Source organism: Colius striatus, chromosome 2 (assembly GCF_028858725.1).
Source record: "Colius striatus isolate bColStr4 chromosome 2, bColStr4.1.hap1, whole genome shotgun sequence".
Lineage (NCBI taxonomy): Eukaryota > Metazoa > Chordata > Aves > Coliiformes > Coliidae > Colius > Colius striatus.
The window spans coordinates 105,899,678-105,918,355 of NC_084760.1; the positions used below are offsets into that span (position 1 = coordinate 105,899,678).

The 18,678-nt window shown below is 36.4% G+C and overlaps 1 protein-coding gene across 1 annotated transcript in view; it reads left to right on the plus strand.

The window, feature by feature from the left end:
• Positions 1-18,678, plus strand: part of MTHFD1L (methylenetetrahydrofolate dehydrogenase (NADP+ dependent) 1 like) — a 150,635-nt gene that overhangs the window by 36,306 nt on the left and 95,651 nt on the right. The window contains exons 14-19 of the mRNA XM_061990315.1: positions 885-992; positions 1,760-1,834; positions 3,944-4,046; positions 7,307-7,383; positions 11,037-11,177; positions 18,146-18,214. Of these exons, the coding sequence (XP_061846299.1) occupies positions 885-992; positions 1,760-1,834; positions 3,944-4,046; positions 7,307-7,383; positions 11,037-11,177; positions 18,146-18,214 (573 nt within the window). The remainder of the gene's footprint in view (positions 1-884; positions 993-1,759; positions 1,835-3,943; positions 4,047-7,306; positions 7,384-11,036; positions 11,178-18,145; positions 18,215-18,678) is intronic.

Here is an 18,678-nt window from a genome sequence, read left to right on the forward strand (position 1 = left end):
CTTTCTTAGCCACTCTCTCTTGTCCTCAGCAGGTTTAGCCATGCACCCAGCTGATTCAGCACACTGTAGTTGATGGTGGGGGAACGTGTGGGTTTCCAGAGTGTAAAATGCAAGCAATGAGACACATAAGGAGAGTATGGCTAAGCTTTTACATATATTCACAGTGCTTGTTTGAGAATGCTCAACAGTTTCACCCTAAAAGATTCTACAGCTCAACAAAACCACTCCATGGCTCAAACCAGTGAAATACCACCTTGAAAGTACACAGCTGGTCTAAACAGAGCCTTAATGTGGTGCTTAGTTACAGTTTAATCCACTGTACATGTGAATGTGAGCACAGTCAGGGGCGTGTTACTGTCAGTGCCCTTCTGCTATGGCAGTGCAATTAAAACTGACCTTCCACAAAGTTTGGTGGACAAATGTTATATTAGCCAAGTTCATGCCTGATCAGCTATGGGCTCTTCTCTCATGGCTATCAGAAAGCTGACATATACTACCAAAGCCAGCACACATGGTGTGCTCTGGATGATTCAACAGAAATCCTCACCTATAGTCCATGTCATTTAATAAATACTGACAGTAAACTGATTTAATGATGGGGATCTGTAGACCTGGGCTTTTCATTCTTGGATCATTTAGCAAAGAATAATGACCTTCATGGGTTTGTTTGGCTACACTAAGGGTAGTTTACCACGTACTCAGGTGAAAACTAATCCTTCATACAGTTCAGTGTATTTTTAGCCTTATAATATTTCGACTACACTGACAGGTGACTAATCAGAATGGAACTTTATGGAGCTAGTAAGGATTGTTGCTGCTAATCTGTCATCAGTTAACAAATTGAGTCTAATGTTTTTTAAGATGTTGTTGTTTTCGCCTTACAGTTCAATCTTCATTTGACTGGAGATATTCATGCTATAACTGCTGCAAATAATTTGCTGGCTGCTGCTATCGATGCTAGGATCTTGCATGAGAACACTCAGTCTGATAAGGTGAGAATTTATCTTCTGATATCCACTGGACATTTTTTCTTTTCAATCTTTCAATAAACTGCATTTCAAAGCAAAATAAGTTTATTACATTTTATATATATAATCTAATTCTTTTAAATAATTTTTATGTTCCTATTAAAATTAAATATTACACTTCTGATGTATAGCTGGGTATGATGTACCTTTAAGAAGGGCCTGTGGGGAAAATAAACTAGATCCTCTTCTCTTCACTAAAACTGTTGTGACCGTAACACAAACGCTAACTTGAGCTTTAAAGGGAAGGGGGAAACTAAAGGAAGTAGCCTGTTTTTTGGGGGGCTACGATATTAAAACTGAGCAGGGTTGTCGTATCTCCTTTACTCAGCATGACAAAAATATACCTTTAGGCCAACTTTCAAATTATAGTCATAGCTTGAATAATTTGGACCTTGATTATATTTTAAAGGATTCCCATTTTCAAAAAAAAGAATACTTTTTTTTTTTTTTTTGTAAAACATAGAAACACGGTAATTTTGGTAATTGTATTTAGACTGTTAAAGCACAGGAATTCCTCAAAAGCCAACTGCATTCTCAGAATTGTGTTTTAAGTTGATAACGAGAAGTCTACAACTTTTGGTTATCCACCAGAAGCTGTTCACAACGTCACAATTGCAGTTAGGAAATTCTTACTGAGATTAGTTTGAATAAAATAAAAACATTATTTTTTCATTTAACTAGTTCCTCATTGTAACTTTTTCTTTCATTAACTTTTCATGTGTTTTTTCTAGGCTTTGTACAATAGACTGGTTCCAGAAGTTAATGGTGTGAGAGAATTTTCTCCTATTCAGCTTGCCCGTCTGAGAGTAAGTTATTAATGTAATCTATCCTCAGTTGTAATATCTTCATAAAATGTACTGCCTTATACAACTTTTTTTAAATTATTTTATATATGAGACTGAGTTTGTATAAACCTTGCTCATGAAGATTTATCAAGTCCAGACCTTTTTTCTGAAAGCATCATCTTTTGAAGTATTAGGATCTGAGTCTGATGTTATTTTCATAACTAACATTTTTGCTATTCTTTTCTCCTGAAATAAACCAATATGTATTTAAATGCTATGTCTTTTCTGATGAAATATTAAAGTTAGAGTTTTAAAAATACTTTTCCTATTATGGTAAAGTAATGTTTGAAAGCTCACATTCTTTGGTTTAGCAGCGATTTCTAATTTTCAAAGCTTATTATAGCGTATACTTCTGAGGTTACGTTGATGTCAATTTGACAGTATTCTTTCTTTGAGGGACAGAAGTACATTTGTGTGTGTACTATATTTTTGCATCTCATCTTGCTTCCCAAATGCTTCCCAAAGAGCTCCTATGCAATTCATTTATGAGTAACATATCTGGATTTAGGCTGCCGTTCTGGTGAATAGAGAGAACAACAGAATCCATGAGCATAGGGAAAGGAGAATGTGAACCCCTTACGCACAGCTTCAATCTTCTGTGTGCAGTTCCATGTACATTGTTGGCTTTTGAGTCCTGACTGGTATTGTTTCAGTCACTGGATAGCAATGGATGGCTGCCAAGTGCACACTTGGAATTATGTGTAAGGGGGATAGAGGTAGCAGTAGCTTCTGGTTTGGGGGGAAAAAAAGAAGTTTCTCATAACATTTTAAGCTTTTGTGCTACTCATTTGAATGCCAGTAAACTAAATTGTGAATGATGCCTGCTTGACTGTGTCAGAGTAGTTCTTAAATAATTTTCCATCAGAATGCTGGAGTTTTTTAATATTGTTCTTGTTTACACTGTGTGTAGGATAAGAGGTAGGGGAGGATGGGGAACATTTTGGTTATTCATGACATACCAACTATCTGCAGTTGAAATGGATTTATCTCTCTTCACTAAGCTGCAACTCAGCAAAAAAAGTTTGGCTTCATAACATTCAAATACATGTATCACACATAATTTTAAATATAACAATTCTTTTGCTATTAATTAATTTAGTAAAATGATTCCTTATACTTTTTTTAAAAGTTGCATTTTTTTTTCAAAAACTATTATTGAGATTGAAACTCCTCAAAGTGTCAAAACCTGCAAGCTGTTCTCAATAACTTTTTGGCCATTTCAGTACAATGGGAAATGCCTCAGTGCCCGCACCTGGATTTGAAAGCATCCATCCCAGACACAGAGACCAATCTTTGAAAACTGGCATTGCAAAAACAATTTTAATAGTCTCAAAAAGATGTCCCCAGCCTTCTGGAAATAAATGTTAGCTTAGGGAAGTAATTGTGGTATATCTTTGAAATTGAGTATTTTTAGACTTTCAGACTTTATTTTTAGTCCTGAAGTATAAGCATGTTGGTTAATTCACTGAGGAATGCTTTCCAATGCCAGAGAAAATGAAATTATTATTTTTTTAAGACTACAGTTCTTAAACACAGTTTTCCATCTTTATGGAAAGATTTACAGTTGATCCATCTTTATGTAGATTTACATTAAAAAAAGATTTGGTGTTGCTGAACTAGGGAATCTATAAAAGCCAGGAGGTATTGGCTTGTTCACTATAAGCAAATAAGTATATGGTGAATGGGCTTTTAAAACAGTTTTTATTTCATTCAGAGATGATTCATATGAGACAATGCATGAATCTTTCAAGGATTTCCACAAACTAGAGCAAGCAAACGTCTTTTTATTAGTAATTGATAATGTTGAATTTTCTCTTTGGTTTACATTAAGATTTTCTTCTGTGCAAGAAACAGATTCTTAAATAAACAGCCTTTCATTTCTTCATCTGTATTTGCCTTTATTCTCATTACAGGTGATTTCCTATGGGCTTTTTTTTTTTAAATAGTTTTGATCCTGACATGCTTCTTTCTAAAATGCTCGCTGAAAATAGGAGTGAAAAGCAAGAATAGCTCTACATTTTCAATAAAAAAGCCTCTTCATTGCATTTCTTTTCACTTGTTTTTGCATAGAGGCTAGGAATAAACAAGACTGATCCTGGGACTTTAACAGAAGAGGAGGTCAGAAAATTTGCACGCCTTGATATCGACCCATCTACCATAACATGGCAAAGAGGTATGTAGTCAGAAAGCCTCACTTCGTCTTCTGAATTGGAGCTGTTTCTGCTTTCTGAGTGTAAGAACAGCCCGTTTGCAAGTGAGAACATAACATAATAAATTTGGGTGCAGTATGTTGCTGTAAACTTGGTTAAATATCTGCACTAACTCAAGAGACTTCACTAATATTCTGAAGGATAGGTTGCTCTTATAGTTAAAGTACATCAAGTTCTTGTCTGTCTCACATTAGATAGTACATCTGAAAACACATACGTGGCTTTTTGTGCATTTTGCAAATCTTATGTTTCCTTTTCTTAACTGCGTCTGTTACGGTTTTAGATTAAATGCACTTACTCTACTTGATTTTGGTCCCTTGTCCTTCGCAGCTCAACAGCCTGAGTAGCTCAGTAGCTGAATATACTTCATTTTTAAAGTGTCTCAAGTTGTTTGCTGTGTTAGTAAGAAGAGGTGAAAGATGTTTTACAGTTTCAACTATGTGTGCCAAGCAAACCAATATCCACACACACACCCTGAAACAACTCCCCTCTCCATTTTCCAATTCCAGTGTCAGGTTAAATTTCAGTGTTTAGCTCAACTTCTGTATCTCTCTTTTTTTAAACAAGTAAGCTCTGCATAGTATTTGAAGCAAAAATGCGTTCAAATTTTGTTTTCTTTCTAAGTTCTCAAACACCAAAGTTCTTATCTAGAAATCATTGTTAAATGGAATGTATTATGATGCTCAGAGAAATAAGATGAATCTATTGAAGAAGTCTTGGCCATGCTTTACTCTGCTTTTTGTATGCATATCGTCTCAGACTTGGGATATTTTTCTCAATGTAATCCCAGAGCATATGGCATAAGGTATTTTTTATTAGTCACGAAGTCTGTTTGCATGGAAGAGACCTGTATTAGGATGAAGAAATAATATAAATATATAGTGTGATACGACTCACGATTTTTTATCAGCACGGGTTTGGGAGGAGGCAACATTATTGAATTGCTGTCAACCTCAAGTAAGTTATTTAATTCATGTCAAACAATGTCACTGAAACTTCTGTTCCACACAATTCTGTATGATGTACACATCTTGAACACTTAAGAAAAAAACTGGGTTTAGGACTGGTTCAGGTAACTTGGAAAATGTTTCATTTGGGACCATTTCGGCAATCTATATGTTAGGCTTATTACACAGAAGGGAATTTGTAGGGCAGAAGAGAAAGCTATCAGAATGTCTGAAAATTAATTTTATTAAGGACTTGTTAATAATATCAAAAGTTTAAAGTTCATTGTCATCTTATACTAACTTGAACAGGTACAACATACTGAAAAGAAGGAAAGCTTACCTCTCCCCTGGTATTCAGATCCTGTTTATATATCTAGAGGATAAAGAAGTAGATGCATTAAACCTAGCAGTTAGTTGAACCTAAACTTTCCTGAAACGTTTACTTTGAGAAAGGAAGAGGGGAAAATTTGGAGAAGGAATAATTGCTTTTGTGACAAAACCAGTTCTTTCTTATTTTACTGTTTCTAAGTGCAGCTATTGGAATCTTCCTGGAGAAGGAATTTTGGCCATATTGAGAAAGCCAGTGTGTCCCAGTGACCAGTAAGAGTTGCAGGGGTTATTGTAATTTCATGGTATGGGTGTTTAGGTTAAGAAATTTCACTAGGAAGAGCCAAGTAAAAAGCAACCTACTGGCTGTCCGGGCTGGTGAGAAGGCTAGCAATGCTTGTATAGGCAAAAAAGATACTTAGATCTGCTTAAGGCTGCTCATGAGACTGAGTTTCCTAAGAGGAAAAGGGGTAAGTTTGTGCTTGAGCTTGCCATATGGCTTCAGGGTGGCATATGGTACCACAGCTTGTTATGAGACTACTGCTTCCATGTACTGGGCTCTGTTCTGCAATTTCTGCCAGTACTGTAGCACTTTAGAGTATGATGGTATATGAATAGAAACAAAAATGAGTGAACCAAATCTGTGTTACACCAGCCCTTAAATGGAATTCCCAAGGAAATAAGGGGCCTAAATACCACATAAGACACATAAGGTATTTAAAACAGCTCCATGAGAAATGCCCAAGAAATGGAAGTGTCTTAAACCTTGCTTTTCTCCCAACTAACTCACAACCCTGAACTGGGGTTGGTAGGAATGAGATTCAAAGTCCCTCTTGTTCTTAAATAATTATGTTGTTGTTTTCTGTACAGATAAATTTGTTAATTTACAAAAGCAGCAGGAAAAGTGTGAGGAGATGATTTAACTACCCTTCAGCACAGACAGTTTGTCTGGGGATTCTGTGTTTCTCTGCTTCTAAATGAACTGTGCTCAAATCTACACTTACCAGAAGATTGTCATGATTTCCAAGCTAGAGTCTGAACTGATCAAGAATGCCTGCACCCTTTATTTTAGGGCTGATTCAAATTGAAACATTTGTAAGGCTAAAGAGACCATGAGAAGAACAGTCTCTTTTTGCTTCTGTAGGGATTACCATTCCTGGACAAGAGAGATCTTGAAGTTAGGTATAATTTTCTAACAAGCAGAAACATCCCCTACATGTTCTTCCTAGGAATTATCCTGATCAGTAGATGAGCAGAGCTCTTTGATTATTGTCAGTCCTTTTCCTACAGAGGCACGTTTGAAGTTGAGTGTTGTCAGTGCAGAATTGGAGAGCTTGGCTTGTGATGATTGTTAGTGAAGTTAGCAATTCCACAGGATTATTTGGACGTGCTCTTGCAATACCAAAAGCATTTCCAGGTTAGAAATGCAATTGTCTGAAGCTGAAGTTATGTGAAAGAGCAGATGATTGGGCTTGGCAATTGAAGAAAAAAAATCCTTTGATTACTGTACAGATTCTTGCACATCACACTAACTCCACATTAAAGTGACTTGTCTAGAAAACCCAATCTGACAATATAATCATGGTTTAAAGGAGAAACAGGCCAAGTTTAACCTACCTCATGTAGACTTAAAATCAGTGCTGAAGTCAAGTGAAGAAAATGATTTGAGGTGGCTCAGAGGTGCATTGTACCTACTAAGACAGATTTTTCTTGTGTAAGTATAATATTAATTTGTATATTAGAATGTTAAGAATCATTTAGCTTCAAATACTGTTCAGATAAATTGTATTGGAGTTACTTCAGCCTGTCATGCAATGGTATCAACGAAAAGAGAGAAACCAAGTCAATGCCAAGGCTAACATGCAGGAACGTGGCTGTATGTCTGAAAAAACATCCAAATCTCAAAGTCCTTGTTAATATGTTTTGGTTTTGCTATTCCCTTATTTCAGTGGTGGATACAAATGACAGATTCCTGCGCAAAATAACAATTGGACAGGCAAACACAGAGAAAGGATTTGTCCGTCAGGTATGTAAAGGCAGTTAATTTATCTCGTTCTGGAAAGACCTTGCTTTAGAGGCAAATGTTCTGTCAGCGTACTTCTTTGAATTGCAATGCTAACATCTGTGCTGTTGCCTACTATCCTTGCAGTGAAACTGTGTTAATGAATAACTGAAGTTTCAGAAGCAGAAAGTGATACATGTTGCACAATGTGTTGAAAGCACTGAAAAAATGGCATATGTTAGAGGTTCAGCATATGTTAGGGATTCAATTTGTATGACTTTTCTTACTTTTTATTAAATCCTTCAAACTTTTTTTGTAATATTTATATAATTTAAAATTAATGTTAAAAAATTGAGTGTAGTGGTGGGTCGTGTATTTGATCCCATTGGTGAGGGCTGAGAGTTTCCTTCTCTGGAGACATTCAAAACCCACCTGAATGAGTTCCTGTGTGACCTACTCTAGGTGATCCTGCTCTGGCAGGTAGGGTTGGACTAGATGATCTCTCAAGATCCCTTCCAGCCCTTGAGATTCTGTGATTAGCTTTTTATTTAAAGTTTTCATTTCCATATTAAGCATCTCAGTTTTATGGTCTGTCCTGACTGTGTGGTTATTCAGTGCTGGCTGGTCTTAAACCACACTAGGATCTAAATTGTAAAAATTATGAGCATGTGTTTAGTTTTTATATGTGGGGTTGAAGAGATAGCTCACAAAATGAGTATGTGTGTACTGTTCATCAGTGTAAAATGATAATCTACATATGAGAGCTTCTGAAAGTTTATTCAAGAACTTAGTGATAAATTGAAAGCCAAACTTTTCAAACACTCTCTGAGCAAGCATTTCTGGTGTTATGTGGGTAAAACCATTTCCTGAACAATGGCAGTATGGAACAGTAATGCTGGGTGAAACAAACTCATTGTGGTGATGTGGAGTTACTCCTAATTTGATGAGGATATTGTAGCCTTCTGTTCTGGATCATTAATTTCATGTTTTTGACTGTTTTGAGATGAATAGCTATTTTGGTAGAGAAAAAGCTTTCATTCATTTTGGAAGTCTTAGCTTTCATTTTTCCTTCTTTGAGACCTCTTCTAGGCTTTGTGCCTAAATAAAGAGACAAAAAAATAGTGCTAATGTTTTTGTTCAATTCAGCAGGTAAAACAGTCAAATCTGAGAGAACTTCAAAGAGAAATCGTAGAACCATAGAATGATTTGGACTGGAAGGGATCTTAAAAGGTCATCTAGTTCCAATCACCCTGCCATGGGCAGGGACACCTTCCACTAGAAGTGCTCACTTGTTTTGGTTTTGAACACGAGGTAGAGACTTTTCTGTCTATTACTTACAGAAAACTCAGTATTAGCTAATAACTCTGATAATGGGCTGGGTCTACAAAATATTATGCTTGGTACAAGTTCCTTCAGCACTTGAGACATTTTCCTATGTTTAGATTTGTTTCAGTGACTTGATGTGATGATTAGCATTGAGCCAGGTTCTGACAGCCTTATTAGGCAGCATTTTACCACCTTAATTTCACTGCTGAGTTAAATGTGAGTTTTTTGTTATAGAGTACTGGTTGACATATGGCTGTTATACAGTGCTTCTGTACTCTTGACTAAAATGGTGTTCATGCTTTCAATATATTAGACTGATGCATGTGCATTCACATTTTAACATGGACTTAGTGACTCAAGAAATAGAGCTAACAGTTAGGAAAGCTCATTTCAGAGCCTAGCCAGAGATCCAGAGAAAACAAGACTTCATAGTTAACAGATGCATTTTATAAATATTTGGAGTGATGTTCTAACACTCTTAAAATCAATGACACCTGTGTAAAATGGCAGAACACAGCAGGCACAAAAGTCTGCATTTTAATGAACAGGGATGCTGTGGTTTCTAAAGAGTATTACATGACTGATGCCCTTGATCCTGCAATTGAACCCATGTGGGTGGATCCTTTCATCAATAGAGAACTGACTTTACAGCTAGGGCTTCTGTCAGCACTTCATAGGTATATAAAGGTTATTAGGGTTAAAATAGCACCTGCTACCACAATCTTTTGTGCCTATTTTTTCAATCAAATATTATGCCATTCTTTGAGCATCTACCTTGAGTTGTTTTTCCTGTCTTTGGGGGTGTATATAGAAACAATTACAATAAAAACTGTTTTGGGTGTGTCTCTTGATCAATAACCTGATGAAATTAGTATTGCAATATATAAGTTGTGAATAGATTTCTCAGGGTTATTTCCTGTTTACATATGATGCAATGACTTACTGGTGGCATTCTTACCTTCTGAAAAGATGGTAGTGTTGATTTCATCACCACACTAATGGTGTTCATTGTGGACCCAGCTATTCTGTTACATGTAGAACTGCTTCCAGGGAATACAGAAAACACACTTTGTAACTTCAGCATGTAATTTGAATCCCTATGCTGAATATCTCAACTATAGGACTACGTATTGTTTTCTGGGGTATGTATCTCTCCCTGTCTGTGCCCAGTACAGAAAACTACATGGATGTCTTCACCAAGGAGAAGGTGATTAGGTACATAGAGGTCAGGCTGAATTGGACTGCTTTGAGTGTTTGCTGTCAAGGCAGAATCTAAAAGCAGGAACACAGGTTTAAAAAGGCAAATGGATAGGACTGGGAAGGTATATGTTGAGCAATTATATGTGTAGATACTATGTAGACAGGCAAAGCCCTCAGAACAAATTCCTTTTGTATTGCTCAGTGTGGGCTACATGTGGTAGAGATCTGACATAGAAAGTCTTGGAGGCTCTTTTTACATAGCTAACAGTAGGATGTCAATTACTAAATTTCGTATAAATTTGAATTGCTGGAGGTGGAGAGATTACTAATGAAGCTGTAGCTCTTGTTCACCTCCAACATTTCATTCCTATCACATAGTACATTAATGACTCTGTCTTTCTTCTCTGTTTACATCCTGACAGCATATGGCCTGGGCTTTCCTAATATTAAATTAGTACAAATGATGCTCATGTATCCTGCAAGAATTTAAAGAAATGTTAAGGGCCACAGCTTATGTTGTGGCAAAGTACTGCACAGCATGGATGTATGTTTCTAAAAGGTCAATAGAAGTAATGCCACACATAGTTCTGGGAGTTTTTTAACTTACATATTCCTTTTCAAAAAAGGAGGAGGACAAAAATACATTTTACATTATCATAGGTCAAGCATAAGACTTAGACTCAAAATCTGGAGTTTACATAGAAAAAGAATGATCAAATGTAACAATAATGGTTTTGAAACCAGAATTCAAAAAAATTGGCAAACATTACAAAAGAAAAGAAAAAACAACGGCAGTAAAGCTCAAAATGTATCTGGTGATTTTCTTTTTTGCCACAGAACAAAAAAAAGTCTTGGTCCTTCAGGGAGCTTCCGCTAAGGATAATGTGAGCCAAGGTGCTAAGTACTCTACAAGACTGGTCCCCAGGCAAATGAAGTGTAACAGAGAACATTAACATTAAACAAAGTGTTTCAAGTTACTCTAGTCTGAGTAATCTCAAAAGCCATGGGTTACAATTTAGAACTTGTTTGAATTCCAGTGTGAAATCTGTCTTTCTTGAGTCTATTCCTGACAAGTGAATATTTGAGTCCGTTTCCTGTGAGCATTTGACGTGACCTTGTTTTGTTTCATGATTCTCATTTCTGGTTTACAGGCTCAGTTTGATATTGCTGTTGCAAGTGAAATTATGGCCATCTTGGCACTTACCACCAGCTTGCAAGATATGAAGAAGAGGCTGGGGAAAATGGTGGTGGCTAATGACAAGAAAGGAGAACCAGTTACAGCAGAGGATTTGGTATGTTCAGTACTGTAGACCCTTGAATAACCTCTGATGCTTTTTTTTTGCCTCTTGAAGTATTAGAAATGTAGGTGCATGCCAAGGATTTTGCTTTGAACAGCACGGTCAGATATCGAAGAAAGATCTTCTGATGGGCCACAACTTGCTCTCAATGAGAACAAGATGTAGAACTCATTCGTCCAACTGTCTGGTAACATCTGGTTCAGGAAGCCTCTGGTTTCCATAACCTACTTAGTTTTCTGCAATTCATAAGGCAAACAAATTTGGTGCTGGAGGGAGTGAGAGTGTGGGCTCTTATTTGAGAGTGCTGGTAATACTTGCTACTGTACTTGTAAAGTGTGCTCAGGTGTTACAATGATAGTTACCACATGAATACTGATACCACTAAATCAGAATAGAAACAAACTACTCTTAATTGACAGGTTGCTGTTAGGGCTTGAGACAGGATTGTCTCTTCACATCACTTTTTCTTCCTTACCTACATTAGTTAGTGTTTCCTTATTTCCTACTTCAGCTTCTGAAAGAAGTCATTATGTTCTTCCTTGTATCAAATTCTATATGCACTATTTTAATCTTGATATTACTTTTGTATGAAGGTACTTTTAAGGTATTAATGTTGCAAAAGATCTAACCAATCTTCAACTACTTAATGTAAATCAATCTATTTCATCTACACTTGCTCTGTGGAAATGTACCATTAGGGCTGAAATTATGAACAACACACAAAGACCTCTAAAATTTTTCCACTATGTCCTTAAAATCCAAGTAGTGCTCAGCAAAGTGTCTGTTACTAATTTGGTTTTCTTTGGCCTTTTTTTAAACAAACTTCCTATGCTTCGCATCTCAATCATTTGATAGTGTTGCTTGTTCTGAACATATGTTTCTAGTTCTTCTTTAAAGCAGTGTTCTGTATTATACTATTGAAGAATTGCCCAGAAAAAGAAATTCATCTTGGTGTCAAGGATGTGTATTTTGACCATCTGCAGATATGTTGCTGCATTCTTTTTCTTCTTGAGTTCTTCTCTTCATGCCATGCACAGGGTAGACTTGGGTGTGAATCATGATTGTGAAGTGCAGAAACTCCTACCTCCTTTGTTGTGGAATGTATTGCAAATGAAGATGAGAACTGTGGGAAAGTGATTTCATGGTTAAGACAAAGTTGCCTTTTGAAGAGTTGAATTCTTTTCTTGTGTTTTTCACAAAGCCTAGATCTGATGCTGTTTCTGTACAAACTGATTCTTACAGTACAAGAGAATTTATGAGCTCCTCAATCTGGCTTAATACTCAGGAGCTGAACTGAAATATATGGAAAGAGTAAAACATGATCAAGAATTTTTACAAGTTTTAACAATTTTTAAAGGCAGCTTTATCATGGGAAGTAGCACATAACTTGAATAATGAGTGGTGATCAGTCCTACTTGTCACCTAAAAAATTCTGGAGTCTGTGTTTTATAAATTCAGTCTGCGTAGTATAGTGCAAATTTAAATATTCAATGGTAGCCTTTAGTTCATTTTAATCTATGTGAACAAAAACCAATAAACCCTGCTCTGTGATTTGTTTCCAGCTGTATACACAAAATATTTGACAAAAATATAATTACTCTTAATTTTTACTTGGTATGGAATATATTTATAATAATACAATAGTGAAACCTAAAATATGCATTGACAGATCTAAAACAGATGCAAAGGCAGGCTAGGAGTAATACAAAAAAGATAGATTGAATATTTCATGAATTGAGAAGACTCTTTCCACAAGGGTAACATATTAAATATCTGTGCACTGTAATGGAACATAGAGAAATCTTTGCCAAAATGTGGTGCTCATTGTACAGTATTTTGAAGACTGAATTACTTTCTGCTTTTACAGTGTAGTAGAATTTTAGTGGACATATGACATATCTTTATGTGAAATTAAATGGGTATCTGTGCCATGGATCACTGTATCAGCAGCTATGAAAAATATTAAATAAGTATGTCACTGTTTTTTTTAAATAAGACCTCAACTTACTTTCTGTGCCATGAAGTTATATTTCAGTAGATCCAGGACCAAAGAAAATAGCTTCATATTTACTTTTGCAAGTGATCTGTCAGCTGAATAGATTTTGTTCTCTGGTTCATCAGAAACATTGTGTACATATTTCACTTTAAACACAAGTAGTTGTAGTTCTTCTAAGCTTATGATTTAGAGTTTAGTTTTTTACAGAGCAGATATTGCAGAAAAATGCCATTTTGTTAAAGACTATAGTTTTGAATGAATGGAAGTTACAAGTACTTCATTATTTTTCTTATAAAGAAAAGGGGGTTTCTTTGCCCTTCACTCTAACTCTTATTCATTTCACAGTAGTTACTCTCAATCACCTTCCTTGTCATCTAATGCTGCCTTTCATTTTCATTCTTCATAGACTTCAGAGACTGCTCCACTGGAAGTTGCTTTGAAAGTACTTGAATTTCTCATCTAATTTTGCCTTTCCTGTGTCACGAGTTTAATATATTTTGTGGTCTATGATCTTTGCTGTCCTGGGGAGCATACCTGCCCCAGTGGCTGGTGGCTAGATGGAAAGGGTCTTATTTTCAGAAGAACTCAGGATCAGTTCCAGGAGGGAACCCAGGAGAGTTGGGTGTCCATATATGTTTGATTTGGGATTGTATTTCTTCCGCCAGTGAATTAGTGAAAAGCTAATGATCCTTGGGCTCTTACATACTTAATTGTTGTGTAAATGTCTAAGCCTCTAATTAAAAGCCTCTAATTAAAAAAAAAAATACTTTCATTGGAAATAGGAGCCAGATTCCTTAAATAGTTTTGAGAATCAGATCCAGGACTTGGAGTGAGCTGTGGGATTTGTTTTCTAACTGCTTGGAGGCTTGAGGCTGTGAAGGAATTAAAACTTTATTCTGACAAAGTCATGAGAGATAGATGTGAAAACTTTTTTGACCATTTCACTTTTAAGGATTGTTGTTGACACCAAACCTGTTTAAGAACCATGGTAGGCAGACAGACATGAAGTGCATTATTTGGAGTCTTTGCATCTTTTTTCTTTGCTTTCAGCTTTGAACAGAATGAGTTACTGTGTCCAGAATGCGTATCTAATATGGATAAAGTTTCTCAAAAGTGAAAATGCATAGGAAGTGGATTTAGCTTCATTGTTTTATCAGATTGGTGAAGAACTAGTAGAAAACAAAGGAGACTGGATTTGAACTGTAGTGATTTTTCTTGGACTAGGTTTTGGTAGCAGGGGGACTAGAGTGGCTTCTTTCAACAAAGATCTGCCAGAAGCTTCCCCTGTAGCTGATAGGGATAATGCCAGTGAATTCTGAGATGGACCCCACAGCTTACCCAGGCCTGGCCAATTAGTGACTGAGGTAAAGCCTCTGTGAATAACGTATTTGAGAAGGGGAAGAAGTTGCTGGGCAATTGGGAGGCTATGGGGAGAGAGGAGCCCACGTGAGATCAGGTTTGCTGTCAGGACTTGTGATCCTGTGAGGGACCTATGCTGGACCAGACCTGAAGGACTGTTCTCCTGGTGGATGACCCATGTTGGGACAGGGTGTGAGGAGCTCCCCCACGGGCGGCCTCATGCTGGAGCAGTTCGCGAGGAACTGTATCCTGTGGGAAGGACCCATGTTAGAGAAGTTCATGAAGTATTGTCTCCTGTTAGAGGGACCCCACATTGTAGCAGTGGGAAGTGTGAGAAGAAGCAGTGGCAAAGTCCATCTGTAATGAACTGACTATAACTCCCATCCCTCATCCCCTGCGCCACTGGAGAGGGAAGGAAAGGAGAGTCTGGGGAAGAAGGATGGATGGGGCGAGATGTTTTAAGATTAGGGTTTTTTTCTCATTTCTCTGCTTTATTTTGATTGTTCAATATAAATCAAACCTTTTCTCCTCACATTGAGTCTGTTTTGCCCATGACGTTAATTGCCGAGTGATCTCCCTGTCCTTATCTCGACTCACAAACCTCTCACTATATTTCTCTCTTCCCTATCCAGTTTGGGGTGGGGACCAATAGAATGACTTGGTGGGCATCTGGCACCCAGCCAGGGCTAAATCACCACAGAACCATTTTTGTCTAGAAGGCAGAAGGGAGAAAAACATGTCCTGAGTTTATTTTATTTTCTTGTTCCCTGAAGCCTTCTTTCCAATCACCACGACTTGCATCAGAAATTAGCCCTTTGCATGCTTGCTTTGAATGAGCTGCTGGTCTCATCCAGCATGAAGTAGACAGCAGAAACCTGTAACTGAGTAGCAACAGTGGGCATGAGTTAACCCTTGTGAGTTCTTTGGTAGTATTCCCAAGAAGAGCATTAGGGCTGATCCATGGCTACTCGGATAGTTAACATTGCCACTGACCAGTTTTAAGATATGATGTAACATTTTCCATTTCACTTTTTTCTCCAGAGAGTTGAATAGCTATTACAATTGCCTTTTATATGGCAAGATTGTAAACTGTCTCAACATTCATGCGCTGAAAATTATCAACAGCTGTTTCTCTTTCAGCGTAATGATGAATAACTTATGCTATATGATGATGGAAACATTGAGATACAGGAAGAAAATGTAAAATTAAGCAACTTTTCTTTTAGATATTTCTATTACCTATTGCCTCCTAACTAGTATAAGTATATAGTTCCACTTTCCATGAGACAGAAAACTCTTATAGTTTTGTGTTGCTAGTAACTAGTGATGAGCATCATTTCCTTCCACTGAGGGTAGAAAGGGAAGCACTGTGCATCTAGTCTGAGAAATTCTGTCATAGCTCACTGTTGAATCAAGCAGCAAGAAAAAAATCTAGTTACCAAACTATAGTCACCAAAATATAGTTTGGTAACTATATTGCAAACTCTGTGGGTGGGGGGTGGTGGGGGAAGGTGGGGGATACGAATTCAAAGAAAAGAAAAAGAATATATTTGTTTTAATAAGTTAGTAGGATTAAAAACTGGGGTTTAATGAATAAATTTCTGGGACTGAGATTTAGATTTCTTTTTAAATTGTTAACAGCTGAGTATTCACTACCTTATTTTTTAAGTGCTTCAGATTTGGAAGTGAATCAAATCAGTTTTTATAAACCAAATTGTTGTATTGAACAGTTTTAAAATTTAATACTAAATTTAAGAGACACACCCACTTTAGAAAGACTTTTACAAATTACTAAAATACAAGAAATCAAAGGCAGTAATTTTTACATGATCCAAAAAAGAATACTCATCTATGGATAAAACATTGAGGATAGAATCATAGAATGGTAGAGGTTGGAAGGGACCTTTAGAGATCATTTTATTCTAAAAGCAGAACATTTTCTGGGGTACTGGTTAAGTAAAACTTTATGAAATATTGTTTGTTGAGATTTGTTCTGCTTTTTTAAATTATATATCTATCTGAAGTAGTTTTATATAATCTTAGCAACTAAACCATAAGCTATAAAGGAGTCTGTGAAAGTGAAAAGCAATAATAATTTCATTTCTCTTTTTAACATTTTTTCCTTGTATTTGAACTATCAGCTTTGGATTTAGATGAGAGTAGTTGGGTATGGATACAACATAGCACCAGGCTACTTCTATTGAAGCGCAGAGCCCCGGGCATTCTGACCAAGAGCTGGCATGCTGGTGTTTCTTTGATATTGGCTTCTAAAATTAACATATTAAGAATCAGGAGAGGGAAGACTGTTATTTTGCTACCAATTTCTCTTACTAGTTCTTTGTTAGCCTTTTGGGGCTGTAGGTTGTGGAGGTTTGCAAAATCAAAACGCAAAGAGTGAAGAAGCGTCTTTCACTCCTCTTTCTCCTTTCCTTCCCTCTCCCCAAGGAAACCCTTGCTATGCTTTAGTAGAAACCAGTTATACTATTTTGATTTCAATCTGTTTTTATCTGAGGCCAAATATTCTGCTTCATTTTCTTCTGAAATCTATGCTCAGATGTGATGCTCAGAAAGGAGAGACTTGACTTTGTATAAAATGCTGAACTTATGTAGTGACTGCATACTTATATGTCTCTCATCTGTCTGTCATTCCAATTTTCACACAGTTTGATTATTCAAACAGTTAAATGAGCCACTACTTATAACACTAATGCATTTTCTTTCCATGATCTAGTTCTTTCAAAACAAATGTTATTCTCAAAATCAACGTAATTTAGAAATGAATTGAAATATGTGTTTATTTTCTATATAGCACTCTTCATATAGTTTGATAGTGCTGTGTACATGCTACAGACATTTTTTTTCTAAAATGGGCATTGGATTCTGGTGGACGGATGTTATGACTTTTATTTTTCATTAATTCACTGTGAAATTTGTACTTAATGTCCAACAAAATTTTTAGGGATGAGTAAGTTTTTTTTACAACTACAATGCAGCAATTCACACAGCTACATTTGTCCTATCATCGTGAAGAGTAAGACACTCCTAACTTGTAATCTCATGATGTACTCTGTACCTGCTTTCATCCCATGTCTACTACAAATATGTTTGTACAAGTCTTGAAAAACACCCTTTGTGGTTATTGCTTTCTATTGATTCATGCTATTGATTCTGTCATAAAAGAATACATCTGTCTTTTTTGTAGGCAATTTTAACAAATTACTGTCTCTTGCTTTCTGAGGTCTCAATAGCCTTTGCTTCCACTTTGTCTTTTGTTCCCATGAATATCATCATGCTGATTGCTTAATAACTCAGTTTCTGGTCTCTCCATAAAATAGAAATATTTATCTACTACCTTTTAAATGTATTCAGTCCAGAATAATTACTATTTCTGGCACACTCTGTAAATACATTCTGTTAGAAGCCTTGAGGTAACATCTAAATACACTTTTATGCAACACTGTAACACTACTTATCCCTTATTGTTTATGAGCATGCTTGCTTTTTCTCCTTTGAAGTGTTACGTTTTTTTCCTGCAAGCTTAAGTGTAACTCTGAAATGTTGCATCTTAGAATTGCTTCCTTAAAATGTGGACTCTTGTTTTTTTTAGGGAGTAACAGGTGCTTTGGCAGTTTTGATGAAAGATGCAATTAAGCCCACACTAATGCAGACATTAGAGGTAAGTATGGCTTATGATACCTGCCTTTCTCCAGCTTTCAAATTCCATATTGTGCTTGCCATGCTTCTCTCCAGCAACCACATTTAACTTTCAAGCTTCAACCCAAGGTCAAAGCCATAAAGGCATTTTAGCAAATGTTTGTTTTTGTATGTTAACTAATTTGTATGTTAACTAAATACACTTATCTGCATTTATACCCTTTTTTTTCTTTCTTTCTTTGAGACTCAGGCTTTAGTCATAATCTTGCCTAGTGTTGCACACATGCTGCAGTACACGGTTGAACCACTTTTGAATGTGCTGGAAGGCAATTTGGGTTTCCAAGTAATAGACTTCCTTCTGTTTCCCATTTTGCTCTTCTAGGAAAGTTTCCTTTCTATGTATTTCCTTTATGTGTGTGTTCCCGTGATGGTTCCCAAGGCCTAGCATTTTGAGTGGAAAGTAGAAGCTTTGTGAAGCCATTCTAT